Source organism: Nicotiana tabacum, chromosome 4 (genome assembly GCF_000715075.1).
Source record: "Nicotiana tabacum cultivar K326 chromosome 4, ASM71507v2, whole genome shotgun sequence".
In the NCBI taxonomy this organism is placed as follows: Eukaryota; Viridiplantae; Streptophyta; class Magnoliopsida; order Solanales; family Solanaceae; genus Nicotiana; species Nicotiana tabacum.
The window spans coordinates 68,881,954-68,903,231 of record NC_134083.1 but is presented as its reverse complement, the minus strand read 5'-3'; the positions used below and the strand labels follow the sequence as shown (position 1 = coordinate 68,903,231).

General features: G+C 33.2%; 3 protein-coding genes across 3 annotated transcripts; 2 read left to right on the top strand and 1 right to left on the bottom strand.

Annotated features, from left to right (window-relative positions):
• Positions 1-1,303: 1,303 nt before the first annotated feature.
• Positions 1,304-4,731, top strand: LOC107797365 (dihydrodipicolinate reductase-like protein CRR1, chloroplastic). Its single transcript, XM_016620251.2, has 9 exons — positions 1,304-1,705; positions 1,788-1,862; positions 1,947-2,012; positions 2,108-2,203; positions 2,402-2,518; positions 3,589-3,681; positions 3,866-3,967; positions 4,066-4,152; positions 4,229-4,731. Exons 1-9 carry the CDS (start codon positions 1,451-1,453, stop codon positions 4,259-4,261), a joined length of 924 nt encoding a protein of 307 aa, XP_016475737.2. The 5' UTR covers positions 1,304-1,450; the 3' UTR covers positions 4,262-4,731.
• A 1,579-nt stretch (positions 4,732-6,310) lies between these two features.
• On the bottom strand, positions 6,311-12,318 carry LOC107797345 (protein COFACTOR ASSEMBLY OF COMPLEX C SUBUNIT B CCB2, chloroplastic). The gene is given in 8 exon segments (XM_016620236.2): positions 6,311-6,505; positions 7,035-7,226; positions 7,379-7,532; positions 7,651-7,794; positions 11,538-11,587; positions 11,590-11,608; positions 11,701-11,819; positions 11,962-12,318. Coding segments are annotated over 8 exon segments (927 nt in total). The 5' UTR covers positions 12,164-12,318; the 3' UTR covers positions 6,311-6,458.
• On the top strand, positions 8,730-11,368 carry LOC142180323 (uncharacterized). The gene has a single exon (XM_075251984.1). It carries the CDS (start codon positions 8,770-8,772, stop codon positions 11,248-11,250), a length of 2,481 nt encoding a protein of 826 aa, XP_075108085.1. The 5' UTR covers positions 8,730-8,769; the 3' UTR covers positions 11,251-11,368.
• Positions 12,319-21,278: the final 8,960 nt, after the last annotated feature.

The window sequence follows — 21,278 nt, the reverse complement described above, 5'->3', positions numbered from 1 at the left end:
TCTTGTGTCATGCTTTTAGCTATGTTGTGTGCACACAAGTGGCATGAGTTAACTTTGCTAGACTTTTTTTGCATTTACTTGTAAAATTATTTTTATGATGCCAAAGGGGTAAAGAACATTGAAGGGGAGAAACAGGTTCTCATGGGGGAATATGGCTATTATGCAGGAGGAACAATATAGAGATCTAGTTCTTAGGGAGAATATCAATTCTAAGTTTGTCATCATCAAAAAGGGGGAAATTGATAAGTTATGTGACCTTTTATTTTTATGATTTAACAAACTTCACATGAGAACCAGATAGGGAACCTGATACAACTAGCCTCTCCGCGCTCAGAACAACAAGTCAAATGTCTGGCACAAGTTTCAATGAAATCACTTATGGGAACAGCAGAGGGAACAGATAGATATCAGTTCCTCCGGTTACAGTACAAGTCAACTCTTACAGTTATTAAAGTTGTTGCACTGCACACGCAGCAATGCAGCAGTCATTGTTGAAGCATGTTGTGTACCGGATACTTCCTTGCATTATGCTTGATGACCTCACTTATATATTACCAACATGAGGTAAGGGATTACACACACTTGCAAACCCTAAAACATATTTTACTCTCAAGTATGCAACCGCCTTCATTCACTCCAAGGCACTGAAGAACAAAACAATAGCATAACAAAGGATCAGATCCCAGCATTGAATACATTGTGTGTCCTTAGTATTGTTGTGTCTTTGTTTATGTTATTAACTTGTAAGTCCTTATCTAGAAGCATCTCGTATGACACTTTGTAAACCATAAACCTTATGTTTGTGTTGACTAGAGTTAGTCAAGGTGGTTAGCTTTGTAATAGAGTTATTACAAAGATGCTTGCAATAGAGTTATTGTAAGTAGGTGAGGGATTAAGAGTTTAATTCCTAGGTTACAATAAGTTGTAATCTAAAGTTGCTTAGTTAGTGAAGTTGAAATCCTACGAGTGTAGGTCATGATTTTTAATCCCGTGAGTAGGGAGTTTTCCACGTAAATATTATTGTGGTATTTACTTACTGTTGTGTGTTCTATAGGAACTGATAGAGAACCAGTTCTATATAGAGTTTGGAGAACTCTTAGTTTACTTCATGTCATTCTCATATGTAACTTTTTTCATTTTGCCCTAGGAGAGGGCCTAGTCGCGCGAGTGCAATTGGAATCAGATACGCGAAATTTGAACACTTTGATATAATTGTGACAAACTGACAAAGCAATACCGCGATATATGCAAGCTTTGGTGTTAATTAAGTTTATATAGTGACCAACTAAGAACATGCACCAACATGTGCGCGCCCCAACAAGGACATAATGAAAGGCAGAAAAAACCTTATCTTTTAACAGAAACAGTGAAGTTTTATCCAAATTTGAGACCAATAAGGTACTAAGACACAGCAAGCAAAGAGACCAAAAGGCTGTAAGCATACATATCAATGGCGGCCTCGAGCTGCCAATTTCAACCCACATACTATATTAATTATAATTATAACGTCAGGCCTAAAAAAGTGGAGACAACAAAGCCATTTATCTGTTGCTCAGTACAGCCATCTCAAAACAATGTGAAAGTAATCATAAATGGAGCTGCAAAGGAGATAGGAAGAGCAGCCGTAATTGCTGTGACTAAAGCTAGAGGAATGGAAGTAGCTGGTGCGGTTGATTCTAACTTCGTTGGACAAGATATTGGACAGGTCACATTGCTTAATTCCATTATTCACTATTCTTGATTTTTGCGTTTGTTGTTCTTTGATTACTTTTAACCTAGTATTTCAGGTTTGTGACATGGAAGAACCTCTAGAAATACCGATAATAAACGACCTTACCATGGTGTTGGGTTCAATATCTCAGGTAAAAATATGGTCAGGAATTAACTCAATTGCTTTAATTCTGGTCAAATTATGATTTCTGACTTTGTGAAATCAAATTATGCAGTCAAAAGCAATTGGGGTAGTCATTGATTTCACTGACCCTTCTACAGTTTATGACAATGTCAAACAGGTCCAATAATCTTAAACCACTTCTTTAACAGAGGGAAAAAGTTTAGAAGGTGGTCCTTTATATTGTGAACATAATCATTTGGTTTCGTTGGGCAGGCAACAGCATTTGGGATGAATAGTGTAGTTTACGTGCCAAGGATTAAGCAAGAAACTGTCATGGCTTTATCTATGTTCTGCGAGAAGGCCAGCATGGTGAGGGTGCAGGGTGAGATTTACAGATTTATACAATTCATATAACCACATTCTCAAACAATGCCCTATATGCATTCTTTTTTGCTACTTTAGTAGATGCAATTCACAAAATTCATTTGTTCATTTACATGAGAAAAACACTTGAAGAAACAATTACTTAAACGGATTTTATTTCACATGTTTTGGCACTGCTATCAGGGTTGTTTGGTTGCACCGACTCTTTCAATTGGATCCATACTTCTCCAGCAAGCAGCAATTTCAGCTTCTTTTCACTATAACAATGTAGAAATTGTCGAGTCTAGAGCTAATGCAGTGGTAAGTACATTAACCTCTTTTGTGCTTTTCACGTTTTCTCGTTTATTTGGACTATATTTGAGTTCGGCATGTAAATCATTTGCACGCTTGGTAAAGACAAAAGAGTTTAAAGTCTGCATAAAAATATTTTCAAACCAAATAATATAGAAACCAACTAAATTTAAATGTTTGTTATTTTCTAGAACCGGTCATATTACTTTTATACCATTAGGGGTCATTTAGTTCAATCGTGGGATATTTAAAGATATTCCATGGGATTAGCTAGGATAACTAATATCATCATTTTAGTATAAAATTTATACAGGTATTAGCTAATACCCATTACTAAACATAAGATAAGTACAATCTCAAATTTTATCTCAGGATTAGTATCCTTATCCCGTAAACCAAATGACCCTCAATGACTAATGCTTAGATTCAAGTAAATATTTTTCCTTGGTACAAAATGTTAGAGGGAAAATTCCATTACTTCAACATTAGAACGGGCTCAAGGCCAAGACCTAACACCATCTAATTTGTTGCAATGCCTTAAAATCCTTCTTTTCCAATTGAATAATGATAGTAAAGCATAGTTCATGGGTCCATAACCTAGCTGGATCCAGTCTTTGTCGCTTAATTAGGTACAAGAATTTATTGTGATCTTAAAATCTCAATCAAACAGCACATAGTAACAGTGACACGATCGTCGTCTCTAGACCTTTGGACACCGAATCTTCTTTTTTATTCTTTTCTAAATACACCATGTCTTTTAGTTTTTCTTTCAAAGAGCTTTAAGGGCATTAAGCGTCTCATCTTTTAATTCTCTAGATCAGCTAAAGCTAATTTAATTCTGCCTTTTTTATCCAAAGAAATTAACTAGGGATTGAACTGACGCATTGGCGGAGGATTTCACTGATAACTAGTGGTAGTAACTTATTCTCACCCATATCATGACAGTGAATATATATAGACTGAGGAGTATTTCTTGCATTTAAATCATAGTTATAAGAAAAAGAATCCTGTCATGCATTAAATGCTATTGAATTACCAAAATCAGCGGTCAAAAGTAATGAAATTATTGCTGGTTACAGGATTTTCCAACCCAGGATGCAGTTCAAATTGCTAACAACCTTTCCAATTTGGGTCAGCTGTATAATAGAGATGACATTTCCACAGATATTCCGGTATGAAGCAACAAATCCTTATTTACGAACTGGTAACCCCATCATAATAAGCCAAATGGGATCAAATAACATGAGAACATTAATTACCAGCAAAACTCTGCAGCAATTGGATTTATGGACTAGGCAATTTCTTGAATTCAACTGCATTCTGATAATTTGTTGCTTTTATCTTCTGTGCTGCAAGGCAAGGGGTCAAGTTATAGGGGAAGACGGAGTACGTGTTCACAGCTTGGTTCTACCAGGGCTTCCGTCTAGTACGTCAGTATACTTCTCAAGGCCAGGAGAGGTGTGCTTCTGAACTGTACTCTCCGTTGACTATGGTAGAGAAGGGCCATGGATCCCCCTTGTATTATGAGAATCTCATCTATGGTTGTTGTTCATCAGGTTTACACACTAAAGCATGATATCACAGATGTGCAATGTCTCATGCCAGGCTTAATTCTGGCCATCAGAAAAGTTGTTCGCCTCAAGGTACCTATTGAATAACCATGTCTTGACATATTTCACCATGACACTAAACAACATACTCTTTGTTTTCCCTTGGCAGAACCTGGTCTATGGCTTGGAGAAGTTTTTATAAGAAGCAGACACTAAGAGGCTAAAGGGACTGTAGGCAACATCCAGATAGCTTGTGAAAAGTACATGAATGGGGAGACATGAAAGACAGACGCAGTCAAGAGATAAACTCCCAAAATACTGCTGTCAAAAGAATGTTACAAGAAATTCGGATCACAATATGCAACTTATAACAGCTAATAAAATCTGAGAATATATGTTTTTCCCATGTCGCCTAAAAGTGAGAATATAGAAATTGTACCCTCTAAAAACTTTCAGACTTAAACTGAATAATTCCCTTTTATTTTTCTTTTTTATTGCGGGAAAATGTGAGAGAGCCCTTTATCCTTTTTGCAATTGTTCTTTCCTCCCGCCAAACCCACTTGGTGGATTGGTAGTAAATAACATTAATTTTAAGTTGCATTGTGGTGCCAATTCCATCTCAATGCTCTACGACTAGGGTTCTTTTAAATATTTTTTCCCTTTGCCTCTTTAGATTCTTGTTCGCCTACTATGTAAAGTTTCATTATTTGCTGTATAGTCTTAAACAATAAGAATCAAATTAAAGCCATAGCATTTCGAAGACTGAAAAGGTTTTTGGAGTTGTAATTGCACAATTGAAAGAATTTCCTCAAATAAAGAGCTAACAGGAAACAGAGCTTTCAAATTTTGTCTATAAAGGAACAAAGACAATTGTCACAGAATGCTGTACACTTAAACCGAAACGTTTGACATGGTGAAGAGACAGTAGTAAGTTGCTAAAGACTTGAAAAAAGCAAGAGACAAGCTATATTTACATATAAACCAACAACTACCTTAAGGCGAATAACTAAGACAGCTGGCTTCTAAAGTAGTTAAAGAAAAAAAGAAAAAGATATTTTATGCACCAGGGGCTTCTGTAAAGGAGAAATTAATCACAACAAAGACCTAAAGAACCGAGGGATATTTTTAATCTCTGCACTTCATAGAACGGCTGGCAATTTCTCCTATTCACAAACTATTCTTATGATGGATCATTTGCAATATCCCGACATGCTCATGAAATGAGAATACTGTAATTTGCAGCATATTAATATAGAGAGGACAACTAAAGCAAATAAAAGCATAAAAGAAGTAACCAGATAGGGAAGTCCTAGAGGCTAAAGGAAGCCGTACTTTGGTCATTTGCTGAGCCCCATAAAAAAGTTTTGCCATCTTCCCATTAAAAGGCTGGGAATGGAATTAAGACTCATAAATTTTCATTAACCTGCTTTTGGTAATTAAAGCATGTATATATTTAATGGTGAGATGTACATATATTATTATTCCGGCAACCCTTATGTGAACAATTTACACCAAGAGAGAAGATTTTAATTGTCCATCAGAACTCCATAGTGAAGCACTTATCAGAAAGATTGTTACAGTACTTGTCAAACAAAAGTCATCGTCACCTATGGTACACCCCCAGTTGATCTACCACACCATCAGACCATAAGCACTCTTCCTTTTCTATTAGGTAATATAGTATTGTTATGCACGATGATAATCAATTTGGTCATTGTGGTCGGACCCTATTATAGATTTTTAACCACATTCTCCATAGTCCATAGGGTCTTATCTCTTTAGTTTTTTTTTTTTTTTCTGTAAGTACCACTATCCATATTTAGCAACCTTTGGATTGAAGCAGACGGTCAATGCAGTTTAAACAATGATTCTATGTCCTAGAAGCAGTTTTATCCCCAGAACATTTCAAACAGTATCCAAATCATAACGAAACTAAGCTCCTCAGTGCAAGCTCTAGTTAGAGAATTCAAATGTGAAAGATCATAATCTAATGATTCAGTATCTTGATATCAAAAATCAAGAGGACCAAGCGTCCTTGCAGGTCATGACACTTCGCCAAAATTGTACTAATGTCCTTGCATGGAATTTGCGGACATGATTAGGTTCACCATTGACCATTCTTCCGAAACTTATTAGGTCAATGATGTTTATGACAGGGGATGTTCAGGTTCCATGCACCTCTTGACCATATTATTACATCCCTGCTTTATATGATGCTATATGCCCGATCAGCTGGCAGAATGTAGCCTGATTTTTGGACAGAAATGAATAAGCATATACTCAGGTGGGTTGAACCAAAAAAGGATCTACTACACCATAGAAAAATATATGTGTCTATTGCCTGCTGGATGGGAAAGACTTGAATTAATCTACAAATACCACGGATTCTTGAATGCTGCTTATGTGATCATAAGTTCTGGATGCCAGCTGCTACCCTTGTTGCCATCTATAGTCAGAAATTAAGCTTTCACTTTTTTTTCCAATTCCTCCCATAGTGGACAAGGAAGGAAAGGGTGGTCTAGCACAGAGTACAGCTCAAATCAGAAAGACTAGCTATTAAATTTCACCAGCAGAAAGCTAAATTATTAAATACAATCAAAATAAAATGTTATGGATAATCTCAACCGCAAGTTTATTTAGAACCATCTACTAGAATTTAGTTCTTCTCCTTCACTATTTTTTCACATAAGTGTGTCTGGCATGCATTGATCATTGATGTATCACAGGTGAAATATTTTTCAAAAGTAAGCATTGAACACTTCCCTAAGTATATGGTAAAGAAACAGGACATCTAGCAGCAAAAGGTTAAGTCAACTAGTACATAGCATATCAGCAACCAAGCTTGCACCTAAACACAGCTTTGAAGCTTTTATGGATTTCATTGAATTAGCTCAATGAGCAAATTTTGAACAATTGTTTAAAGCATATTTTGAAAAACTATTAGAGTCTCTATAGATCTGCATGGATGCACTTACCTTCAAACTTCTTTGCGACAGCTTCAACCCAGGCTCTATCCTTATTGTTGTATGCATAACTGTTGCTGGAAGCCACAAGCACAAAACCATCTTTCTTCCACTTCTGGCCAGAATCTGAAGTTTCAGCTTGTAACACCGGTTGCACAAGGAGAGAACGGGTTCCTTTTGGAAGCATCTCCAACAGTTCAGAGTCTAGACCATCACGAAAATGTGGAGAGAACCACAATATCATAACTTAGTTATAATACATCAAAGTGCAGTTTCACCTTAATTCACACTGCGGAAAGTGTAATTTAATATTTGAAAGGACATCACTCTCATAGAAACGAAAAAATAAATGATACCTGAGACCTCCGGAAAATAAAGTGTCTCCTTCAAATTACGAAAACCACTTTGCTGGATCTGTTTGTCAAACCAGTCACATAACTGATCTTTTGATGCATCTTTTGGTGTTCTCCAGTAGCCACGAGCACAAATTGTATCTTGAAGTGAAAAAAGCTACAAAATCAACATAATCTTCACGGTTATAAGTTTTCTTCAAATTGTGGTTGTACTATCTTCTTGTAAGATGCTCTGACTACTCCATGTTGGCACAATGTTTTCTGAAGATACATACCACTGATATGGTGCTTGTGTTGCGCAACAAAACATATGTTCCCCAAGCCAAATCCTCCTTCAGAGTATCTGATATTTTTTCTGAGATGACAAAGGCTTGCTTAGCATCCTCAGGAACATTTCTTTCTTCTACTAGAACAGCACCCTGGAGCAATTTAGTCATTAACAATTTAGTGCACTCAAGGATGTGGCCTAGCGGTTAATATAGTGGAAAGAGAACCATAAGGTCTCAAGTTCAAATCTAAGCAGAGGCAGAAATACTAGTTGATTTCTTCTCATCTGCCTAACCCTTAGTGGGTAGAGTTACCTCCTACCTGTGACCTGTGCTGATCAGGGGCGGCCCATCCATAAAGCGGGTAAATCAATTGCTTTAGGCCCCACATTTATGGGGGCCCCATTTTTTAGTTATATCTATATTATATATATAAATTAAAAAATATATAAAATGAAACGGAAAGTTTAAACACAAATTTAAAATAGTGGACCACGAGTCCACAACTTTCTCAATGTTTGCAAAGTGAACACAAGCAGAGCGTGTGCACTGTGCATTGTGCAATTGTGCACTGTGCACTAATACTCTAATAGCTATGCCATTATATTATATATTATACTTTGTTCTTACTCACAAAACTTTGTTGAGCAAAGTGAAGACAAGTAGACAACTTATGCAATGTGCACTAATAACTATGACACTATATTATATTTTATATTTTGTTTTTACTTCATTTTTCAACGGTTCAACTTATACCTAACGTGAGTAACACTATTGACTATACCACTATATTATATTTTTATACTTTGTTCTTCATTCTTCAATTAATCACACTCCATTCTTCATTCTTCAATAGCCAAAGATCAAAGCTTTATTTTGGATCTTCAGACTTCAGAGTTCAGTGTATTGATTCAAGAAATAGTGGAGTATTTTTGTTTGTTCTATTTTCATGATTCAAATCTTACAAGTTACAACAAGCATACTCGAACAGAAAATTTAATTTCATATCAAGCTATCCGTTTTTTAACCAGGTTCTATTATTCTATCTTTTATTATTTTCTCATCTAAAATTTAATATTTTGTTATTTAGTGCATTTTTAGATTATTTATTATTATTAGAAGATAAGTATGTCAAATAGAAAGTGTGAATCTGGTTATGAAAAACTCAAGAAAAAAAGAAGAATTCAAAATCTAATACAATCTCAAAAAGGTACTCTTGACAAATTTTTATTGAATAATAAAAATCTTGAATCAGAAAAGTTGGGAGAGTGTTCTCTAGATGACCAAGTTAGTAATTCAGTTGAGTTAGATAATTCGAAAATTAATAATATTCAAGTAGAAAAAGAACAAGTAAGTGACAAGCCAGAAATAGATCCTCAAAATAATACATTGATGCTTATGAATGAAATAAATAATTCAACTCCTATAAATATATATGATCCTAGTCAATGGACTAATATAGATACAAAGTTGAGAGATCTATTGGTAGAAAATGGGCCAATTAGAATAATTGACACAAATTTTCCGAATGATACATTTTCAAGACATTTTTCTACTACACATTATATTCAAAAATTGGTGAATGGTGAAAGACATGATAGAAGATGGTTAGTTTATTCTAAAGACTTAGATAAAGTATTTTGTTTTTGTTGTAAGTTGTTTAGTTTGAGTTCCGGAACTTGTAGTAGTAAACTAGCTAGTGAAGGTAGTAATGATTGGAGAAATATTAGTACTAAGCTCAAAACTCATGAAACAACAAATGAACATATTATTAACATGGCTGCATGGATTGATTTAGAAATAAGACTGCAAAAAGATAAAACAATCGATAAAGATGTTCAAGAACAAATCAATAGAGATAGAGAGCATTGGAAAAATGTATTGTCAAGAATTATTGCCGTGATCAAAACTCTTGGAAAAAATAATTTAGCATTTAGAGGAAAAAATGAAAAGATATATCAAGAGAATAATGGAAATTTTTTAAGTTTAATTGAAATGATTTCAGAATTTGACCCTGTCATGCAAGAACATATTCGACGAATTAAGCATGATGAAATTCATAGTCATTACCTTGGGCATAGAATACAAAATGAATTGATAAACTTATTGACAAGTGAAATTAAGAATAAAATTATTAAAAAAATTATAGAAGCAAAATATTTCTCTATCATACTTGATTGCACTCCAGATACAAGTCATCAAGAACAAATGTCTTTTATACTGCGGAGTGTGGATATTTCGGCAACTCCAATAAAAATTAATGAATATTTTTTAGAATTTTTAAAAGTAGATGATACAAGCGGAAAAGGTCTTTTTGAAGTTATTATAGATGAAATAAAAAATATTGGACTTGATATTGATAATTTAAGAGGGCAAGGATATGATAATGGGTCAAATATGAAGGGAAAACATCAAGGAGTGCAAAAAAGACTTCTAGATGTAAATCCTAGATCATTTTATACACCATGTGGTTGTCATAATCTAAATTTGCTACTTTGTGATATGGCTAATTCTTGTACAAAAGCTATATCATTTTTTGGAGTGGTACAACGTATATATTCACTATTTTCATCTTCTACTAAGCGATGGAAAGTATTAAAGGATAGTGTACCTAGTCTAACTCTTAAATCATTGTCACAAACTCGTTGGGAAAGTCGTATTGAAAGTATTAAAGCAATAAGATTTCAAACTCCAAAAATAAGAGATGCTTTATTGAAATTAGTAGAAATTAGTGATGATCCAAAAACTAAAAGTGAAGCTAATTCCTTAGTAACATATGAACTCGAAAATTTTGAATTTTTATTGGGTATGACTATTTGGTATGATATATTATTTGTTGTTAATTCAGTTAGCAAAAGTATGCAGTCAAAAGACATGCATATTGATGTTGCCATAGATCAATTAAAAGGTTTGATTTCTTTTTTTAACAAATATAGAGAAGAAGGATTTGTAACTGCTATGATTTCTGCCAAAGAAATTGCATTTGAAATGAATATTGAATCCGAATTTCGTAAGAAACGTGTGATATCTAGGAAGAAATTTTTTGATGAGAATGTTGCTAATGAAATCTCAAAGTCTCTTGAAGAGTCCTTTAGAGTTGATTACTTTTTATACATTGTAGACAAGGCTATTATTTCACTTCAAAATAGATTTGAACAATTTGAAGCATATGAAAATATTTTTGGTTTTCTATTTAGTGGTAAAAAACTAAGATCACTAAATGATGGAAATTTAAAAACACATTGCCTTAATCTTGAATTTTTCTTAAAGCATAATAATCAATCCGATATTGATGGTTTAGATTTATTTTCTGAGTTGAAAGTATTAAGGGAAATAGTACAAGTAGAAGATAATAGTTTAATCGATATACTCAATCAAATAAAGAGACTTGATTCTTTTCCAAATGCCTATATTGCTTATAGAATAATGTTAACAATTTCAGTTACCGTTGCTTCAGCGGAAAGAAGTTTTTCAAAATTAAAATTGATAAAATCATACCTAAGATCAACAATGTCTCAAGAGAGATTAAATGGGTTAGCTATATTGTCAATTGAGAAAGACTTATTAGGAGAAATTGATTATAAGAAAATTATTAGTAACTTTGTCTAAAAAAGCTAGAAAAATTGACTTCAAATAATAATAAAAAAATTAAAACATTAAGGCCCCTCATTAAAATTTGGCTTTAGGCCCCAAAATACGTCGGGCCGCCCCTGGTGCTGATGCAAGGATTGCAAGTACCTAGTGGAATATTCGAGGTGTACGACAAGCTAGCCGGCACACCACCGTCATAAACATATTTTACAGTACATTTTCAATAACATATCCTCCCGTTTCGGGAGGATGTTATAGAACTTAAGCTCTCTAATATCTACGTAAAACATAGACAAAGAGATTACCTTAAGAAACTTTCCAAGGTAGGGAACCATAACAGAAAAAGCAGCCAAAAAACACCTAAAACTTCCGTTCTCTATACAAAACAGAAAACGCTGAATTAGAATTAGAACTACATTAAAACAGACAACAGTTATGTATAGAGTTGAATACAAATTGCTAACTCACGAGCTGTGCAGCGGTGATGGCGGATGAATCTGAACCGAGAAAGTGATTCAATACCAAAAGAGAACCAAATGCGTAGCCTATGTACCGAGGCAAATACGATTCGTCCAATCCAGGTATTCCTATCCAACACGTGAACACGCGCGCACAATTTGACACACAAATAATGAGCATATATTACATGAAAGTATATACTAATTGAAATATATAAAGAAAAATACGAATTGAAATTGAGAGAGAGAAATAGAGGAGTTTTGGACCTACCGAGAGTGAAACGAAGAACGGAGAGATTAAGCTGTTGCTGTTGGGTATCAGCAGACTTATCGAGACGACTGTAGAGTGTCATTGGCGATGATTTTCTGGTTTTCCGGCACCGGAATTCCGCCGGAGGAATGGATTTGCCGTATCTTTTAACGGGAAACACTGACGGCGTTAATGAGTTTAACGATTGACAGGTGTAGCCCATTTTTGCCAGTGGGAACTTCTCCTTTTGCTAAATTGATTACTGGTGATTCCTACACTCTCAGTCAGTGAAAAGCCTCGCCCGTTGGCGAGAGTCGTCGGGATGTTGTTGTACCACGCTCCGTTAACAAGTGTGTTCCATTGAACCAAAAATAAGGGAATTTCCCTTTTTCTTTTCCCTTCATATTTATTACTCGATAAAACAATGCACCGAGTGAGCATGCATTTTTTTTTTGTTATGTGGGATCCTATTAGAATTTGGGATTATATTTATTTTTTATTTGATATAAATATTAGTTTATTTCCGGATAAGTTTTACGGAAAGGTCGTTTGGTATGAGGTATAAGTAGATATAGTGCTGGTATAAATTTTTAATACTATCTTAATATTTTGTTTGGTTAGCAAATCTGGTATAAGTTATTCCGAGATTAAAATTGATACCGGGATAACTTATACCTTATAGGGGTGGGTTAATTAGTACCGGTATAACTTATATCTTCTTCTTAGAAATTATGCAATTATCATTTTTAATACAACATACCAAACAGTGGATAAAAAATAATATCAGGATAACTAATCCAAGAATAAGCCGTATTCAAATCAAACGACCCCTAAAATGATAGGATTAAATATCTCGTATAAAAGGTGGAATATATATCCTATGAGATATCGTATAATATTAATTCACTTATCTTTAAATGAAATTTTTTGAACTTAATACCACCAATTAGGAAAAGAGGAAGAAAAAGAAACTCCACTTTTTGGGGGGTAACTAACAATTTGCATTAATTACTAGTGAAGAAATTACAAAGCCATAACTCTAACTTTCACAGCTAGCTAACTCATCTACAAACAGCAAAGCAAAAGAATTCTACTTTAAACATAAGCTGTTGCAGTAGGATCCTAATTTCAGGTGGAACTCGCGCATTATTACAAACATAAGCGAATTCCTTGGCCAAGCAATCCCAGCTCCTGGATTTTTTCCAAAAACTCTCTGATTTCTCTAAAACTATTGGAGTAGTGATCACATTTGTATTTCCACGCACATGCAATTCTTGATGCTGGGATACTCTTTAGCAACATGAACAAAGGTGATCGAGGGGCATCACTGTAAATTTCGTAAAATGAGTTTGATATTTGCCATCCACAAATCGCATTTCATAAATACGTTTTATCAATCTCATTTGGTCTGGCATTTGGTAATTGCGTTTTATAAATCGCATTTGTAAATTGTGTTTTATAAATCGCAGTTTGACAATTGCGATTATAAATCGCATTTAGATTCCGTTTCACGGATCTTATTGATTAAGTGGGATTTTGAAGCTCTATTTATAGTTATCTCTATGTATTAAAAGGTCTTTAGGCAAAACTATGCTTAACTGGTACTAATATCATTATAGAAATTAGTCTAATAAATTAATTACGGATGGTAAGCAAGATATTGGCAAGGAGATTCAGTCAAATTTAATGTTTTGAAAAAGTAAAGAAAAAAAAATAGCTGACATTGTAGATAGTAGTAAGCTAGTTTTGCCAATACTCTATTTTTGTTCATACAAAGCTTCAAAAGAAGTTGTAATGCCATACTTCTGGTCCTTTACATGATTAGGCAAAATCTTTTACAAAAATAATCTATTTACTTAAAAATATATTAGCATTCGTTCTTAATTGAACCTAACAGTGAATTTAAAAAAATCACGAAAATTTTATATGGTAAACTAATAACATCTAATCTAATTTAAAATTTTGGCTCTCACCGCAATTCTCAATATTTCTAAGTATCAAGGTCTAAAGAAAAATAAGGAAGCAACATAAAATGATAGAAGGGGGCTCCGGAGTCTGCGGACACTGGCAGATGTACCTCGAAATCTCCGTGTGCAGGTAACTCACTGACGTCTAGGCTGGTAAGATGTACCTGAATCTGCACAAAAAGATGTGCAGAAGCGTGGTATGAGTACACCACAGCGGTACCCAGTAAGTGTCAAGCCTAACCTCGGTAGAGTAGTGACGAGGTCAGGTCAGGCCCTACTAGAGAATAGATAATGACATAGAAAATATTTAAACAATTTAATAAGATAAAATGACTATGGAAATGAATCAAATAGTATGTCACATTTAATGACACCAAATAATTTCAAATAATATCTCGTGAAATCAAAACAAAATTCCTTTCAACTTTATGAAAATCACAACAATTAATCGAAGGCAACTATGGCCATAAATCAATATCAACAAGGGCACTACTGAGGTACCGCATCGTAGTCCCAAATCATAAATAAATTCACAATATCTCATTTTTTTATCTCACTGCGGGAGCCTTCACAATTTATTTGAAAGAAAACATTTTTCCCGAATTAGCATCTCGCGTTTTAGCCATCCTTATCACACCGCAAGACTTCTAGTAGTTCCCCCTACTAGCCACGCATATCAAGCCACCCTTATCTCACCGCATGCGTTTCAATACCCAGACCTTATACCACCGCACGCGTATCAATATCACAATTTGCACCTCAAGTGCTCAAATAATGTAACTTGCCAAAATAATTCAACAACAATATTTTTCCACAATAAAAAGCTCACGGCTCCATCACAGTGAGTACAAAAATCTTACAAAATATTCAAGAATAAATAATTCAGGAAAAAAATATTTCAAAACCTTTAACACGTTGCTTTAATATCAAATTTAAAATGTCAAATACTTCATATTAATAATGTTTAATTTTTAAAAAATCACCCTTCAAATAATGCACAGAATAAAAGAAACCAAGTTTCAACTAAACAGGTATAACAATTAGCAGGAAAAGGTCAAACAAATTTAAGGTATATATCTCAGATCAATGATGAAGAATATAACAAGATAAAATAATTTAATAAATGCGCAACAATGATCTACACAATTTAAAAATATAATCTTTCACATTTAGCCCGTGTACACACTCGTCACCTCATGTACACGACTTTCAACACATTTTAATAAACACATTAATGTCAATTCTAGGAAAAATTTCTCCCACACAAGGTTAGACAAGTCACTTACCTCGACTTGCTCCAATTTAACCAATTAGTATGATTTTTCCTCGATCTTCCGATTCCGGTCGACTCGTATCTAGTCATAATTAATTCTATATAGTCAATAAAAATTATAGAATTAATTCTATAAGAAAATACTATATTTTTCAATAAAAATCCGAAATTAACTCAAAAATGACACGTGGGGCCCACGTCTCGGAATCCGGCGAAAGTTACGAAATATGAACGAACATTCAATCACGAGTCTAACCATACCAAAATGACTAAATTCCAATAATAATTCTACCCTCAAATCCTCAAATCTATCCATGAGGGTTTTTCAATTTTTTCTAACTTAAATCACCAATTAAATGTTAAAAACAGTGAGGGGTTCGGGTAATCTAACCAAGATTGAGTTAAGAACACTTACACCCGATATTTTCTCTGAAAATCTCCCAAAAATCGCCTCAATCCGAGCTCTAAATTATTAAAAACCCATTTTCTGAACTTAAACATTATGTCCAGTGGTTTCTTCTTCGCGAACGCAACCCTTGACTCGCGTTCGCGAAACACAAAAATGTGTTGCCCAACTTTCCTCTTCGCGAACGCGAAGCTTTGCAAACTCAGACCTTCGCGAACGCATCCCTTACCTCGCGAACGCGTAGAACAAAAGACTGGGGTTCCCAGCTGCCTCACTATCCTTCGTGAACGAACGCCACTCACACGTTCGCGATGCACACACTGCCCTACCCTTCGCGTTCGCGTCCTCTCCTCCGCGAACGCGTAGAACAAAATTCACCGGCTCAGAACACTCTTGGCGAACGCGAGGCTCCTCTCGCGAACGCGAAAGAGGAAACCAGAAAAATTGCAGCAGCAGATATCAGTTATCTCACCAAGGCCAAAAATGATCCGTTAACCATCCGGAACACGCCCGAGTCCCTCGGGACCTCACCCAAATATACCAACAAATCCTAATATATCATACGAACTTAGTTGAGTCTTCAAATAACATCCAACAATACTAAAAAATACGAATCACATATAGATTCAAGCCTAATAAACTTTGAAACTTTCAATTTCTATAAACGATGTCGAAACCTATCAAATCAAGTTCGATTGACCTCAAATTTTGTACACAAGTCATAAATGACATAGCATATCTATTAAAATTTTCAGAACTGGATTCCGACCCCGATATCAAAAAAATCAACTCCCCGGTCAAACTTCCAAACTTAAATTCCTATTTTAGCCATTTCAAGCCTAATTTCACTACGGACTTCCAAATAAAATTCCGATCATGCTCCTAAGTCCGAAATTATTATACGGAGCTGTTGAAATCATCAAAATTCTATTCTGGGGTCGTTTGCATATAATTCGACATCCGGTCACTATTTGAATTAAAACTTTTAATTTTTCTTCAAAATTCCATATCTCGGGTTAGGGACCTCGGAATTTGATTCCGGGAATATGCCCAAGTCCCAAATCACAATACGGACCTACCAAAACTGTCAAAGCACTGATCCGAGTCCGTTTGCTAAAAATATTGACCAAGGTCAACTCAGTTGAGTTTTAAAGCTCAAATTCACATTTTAATCCATTTTTCACATAAAAACTATCCAGAAAATTTTACGGACTGCGCACGCAAGTCGAGGAATGATAAATAGTAATTTTTGAGGTCTTAGAATACAGAATTAATTATTAAATTTAAAGATGACATTTTGAGTCATCACAAAAATTTAAGGAGGAATTCGTAGGCAGGATTTGCATCTAATTAGTAAGAGACGATGATTAGTAGCTGGTTCAAGCCTGATGGAGCAATATCATGCGGAGGTTGAAGACCCATGTGTCATTAACTTCTTTTTTAAGAGGAGCAATGACAATATATTAGAAATAAGTATCAGCTAATTGTGTGCCAATAGTTATTGATAATATGAAGGGAAATAAACAAGAGAAACGGAAAGTATTATTATTGTAATTATTGTTGTTACTATATTGTTATTATAATTTAACTTGTAAACAATTCATATGGTTCACCGCATTGTACTAACCTCATATGTCTATTCCTAATGAATATACTTATGAAACTGTATAAAGAGGCCGGACAGAAGAAATCATAACTGCATTGAATTCCATTGCCGACGCACATTAAACATGTTACTATAATTACAATATTTTATATATTGAATTCTACCAATGGGTTTGAACAGAAGAGCAAAATATAAAAATAGTCCTACTTTAATTTATCAGCTTTAGAATGCAAAACTGGTCAAAGATTCTTCTCCCCCACCTCGCCTTTTTTCCCCTTCACTTTATTTCTCGTTCTTCTTCCTAAAAATCTCTATGAAGAGCAAAATGGAAGAGAAAATAAAAGATAGTCCTAAAAGAGATAAAGAAGGACAAGGAGCAATTATAATGGAGAAGAAAACAACTCGAGCATTTCTCTTTTCCGTATTTCCATAGATAAATTAACGACTAATTGAATAATACATACAAACCCATTGGTATCTCTCACGATATATGGTCTTTTAATTTTGGGAAAACTTTACAACTATACACATTTTCAAAATATAATATAAAATCCTAGCACAATAATGAGATTTACATTGGATGGCAACAAAATATTGCTTTCCATATCAAAGATATGATTAACAAACGAAATCCCCTTAGTCACTTCCCACCCAAATCTTTTTCATTTTCTTACTGAATAATATTAGTCATACAAAATGGTATAATAATGGAACAATTTCATCATATCTTTATAGAATAACTAGTTTCAGGAGAACCTCGATTCAAGGAAATCAAATTTTTAAAAAGCACATAAAATTATTTTAAAATTGTATTTGAGTTATATAATAAAAGGTAACGAAAAACTATAAAATTATAAAATTGATGATTGTTGATTCTATTTAATTAACCAATGAAGGAAAAAGTTCTTCCTCGTAAAAATCCTCAAAATTCTAAATAGTTATGTCATAAGTTAATTATTAATTGTAATTATAATTTATCCGACATGAAAAGCGTTTACGAAAGGTAAGAAAATTTATCAATATTTCGTATTAGGATTACGTGCTTTTATAATTAGAGTAGATATATATAGATATTGACAAATAGATATATTATACTCGTCTATCAACAAAAATCAATGCAAAAGTAGATCCTTAAATCACATTTTACTAACATTACGGTAAATTTTAATTAGTTGAATATAAAGTTCTAAATATTAGATTTTAGATTTTAATATTTTAATAAAACTATTTAACATAGATTTATTTGTTGAAGGAATATTTTAATAAAACTATTTAACATAGATTTATTTGTTGAAGGAATATTTTACTTTTTAAAGGCATCGACCAGCTTCAACTATGTGGCAATAATTAACTCCATATAAATTACTCCATCAATTTTTAGGTTGTTAGGTACCTTAAATATTTTTATTATTTGTTAGGTTTATTCTAGAACTTGAAGGGTTATTTTTATACTTCCACAATATTCAAAATTAACATATATAGTAAACATCCATTTAATTATTTAAATATATATCGCATTTAGTTTAATATCAATTGCAATTTATTACCAATTTATTCTTGTATACATTTTATATTAATTGGCATGCTGCGCACGTAATAAAATTGCTAGATTATTTATACTTTTAAGTTTTATTTATGTTAGTTTGTGTCTTGAGAAAGAAACATATAGTCATATTTATAAAGTAAATAAGTATATATAATGTTACGTACGTGAGAGGGTAACTTTTTAAGAAGCAACATACTCATAATGATAGGCTAGTAGTTATTTTTACCCAAATTCAAATAAGGAATATATTTATTTAAGTTTAAGTTTACTTGACTTTAAATTTTTAAATATTAGAACTTTTTATATAATTCAAATAAGGAAAATCCTAATAGTCAAAATTTTATTTAGTTTCAAGCTCCTAAATATTAGGAAAATAGGTAAATGACGATTTTGTTGAATATAAATTCTATTTTAAAAGGGTAAAAAAAGCAAACGATATTTCGCTAAGGATTTCCGTGCTTTTAATATAGTACTAGTTTCTATGTACGTGTGTTGCACGTATATCTCTTATCAATTGTTATAAAATATATTTCAAAAAGATAAGTTCTTAATTACATGTATTCACCAAGTCCATAAATAAAAAATAGTTAAATATTGTCTGAACCTTCGAAGATGGATAACTAAATTAGATAATTGGTGTCCATGCTCTAGATTTCCAAATACTAATTATTAGAGTCATACTATAAAGTATTTATTTTTTCTCTACCGATATTTAACTATCCCCTTTTCAAATATAACCCATCATCCTTGTGAGGAATAATCTCATATTGACTTCGCAATAGCTATATAAATCTCTCATTCTCCCACAATTACATATTTATCTGAAAGGATCAACGTTTCAACTTCTCTTTCGCTTCTATGGGGATAGAAGTTCCAATGATGGTTAAGTCCACAGCAATTACATTTGCTCAAGTACTTCCAATAAATTAAGGATTTTAAACTAAAGTCCATCTTATTCCAATTAGAACTTGATCGGAACCATTTAGTTATGCAATGAAGAAATTGGATTAGATGTGCAATCTCTAATCTCAAGTAAACTTGTTTTTAGAAGGTAATAAAATTCCTTTTTTCAATTGAAATGGTAAAAAGTCTTACAAAAATAAGTGTGACAAATACTATAGATTTAACTTTAAAGTTTAAAATATTAATTCAAGGAAAAAAAAGAGAACTTATAATATCGTTGGAGAACTTTGCTTCTTTCTACAGCAAAACCACAAATTATGTGCAATACTCCCTAAAACGTTTATGATAATTATGTGGAACAATGCTTTCTTTTATAGAAATATTTGGCTTGTTCTTTTTCTACATGAATTCATGCAATAAATCTAAGTTCCATACAAACTGGAAAATCAAATAGCAAGCTTACACGTAATAAATATTTATATTTATGTGAATATTGATGTGCAAAACTAAACAAATACATAGAGCAGACTCCAACTTCAACTCAACATGTTATTTCATGCACACATCCTGTATTGTTTAGCTCCTCACATCCAGGTTTGAGCACGAGTATTTGTGGTGCTTAAGGTGATAATAATTTTGTGTAATTATGAACAATAATTTTTTAAAAATAAAATTATGGACGTGTCTTTCTAATCCAAGTATTTTGAGACAGTTGAACTTTAAAAACTTTACAAATTTCAATTATTCTCACTGTCCTAAAAACGACTATTCGAATAATTCGTCCCGTAAAATTCAACAGAAATTTGGTCCGGGCTCTGGGATGGATGTAGCCTACTGGCAACGAATTTATTTGAACTCATAACTTTCGACACGGAATATAGATGTATATGTAAAAACATACTAAAATCTTTAAAAAATATTAAATCCAAATCACAATTTAACAATACAATGAGTTTAATACTGAAAATTTTAAAATTAAACCTATTAAATTTAAATTCTGAATCCGCTTTTGTCCGGGCTCAAATCAAAAGCGAGCTAAAATCCGATGACAAAAGAAAAAAAGCGATATATGTTATTTCTCTGATCGATCCTCCATGACTCCGATCAATGACGCCCTCCATCTATAATTTTAGTAACCAAAGTTGTTCACATCACACTTTCTTTTGGGGTTTTGTATGTGTATAGTGCAAGTTACCAGGTTTATCCATCCTTATTAGGAGATTGAGCTGGGTTTCATACATTCTGGTTGTTGAAAATTGCCATGCACCGCTGTATCAATTGGGTGGGTAAGACGAAGTCAGCATCTAGCTACTTTGTAAGGTGGGTATGTACAGTTTAAATCGAAAAATAATTTTATTATTGGGTAATTTATAATTAGATCCTTATATTAAACAAATATTTAAGGGCATAAAAGTCAATCAATATTTCAGGAATATTTTAGTCGTTCAACATTTAGCATAAATTATTCGTACTTTTATAATAATATAGATATAGATAAATAGATATAGTTAGATAGCAAGATTATAATATTTTTAGGAAATAAGTGTGGAAAACTTCATCATATATTTAGGGAACAGTTGTAGTATTTGTATATTTTACTTAGCAATATTTATTTAAATGAATGGTATAATAATGAT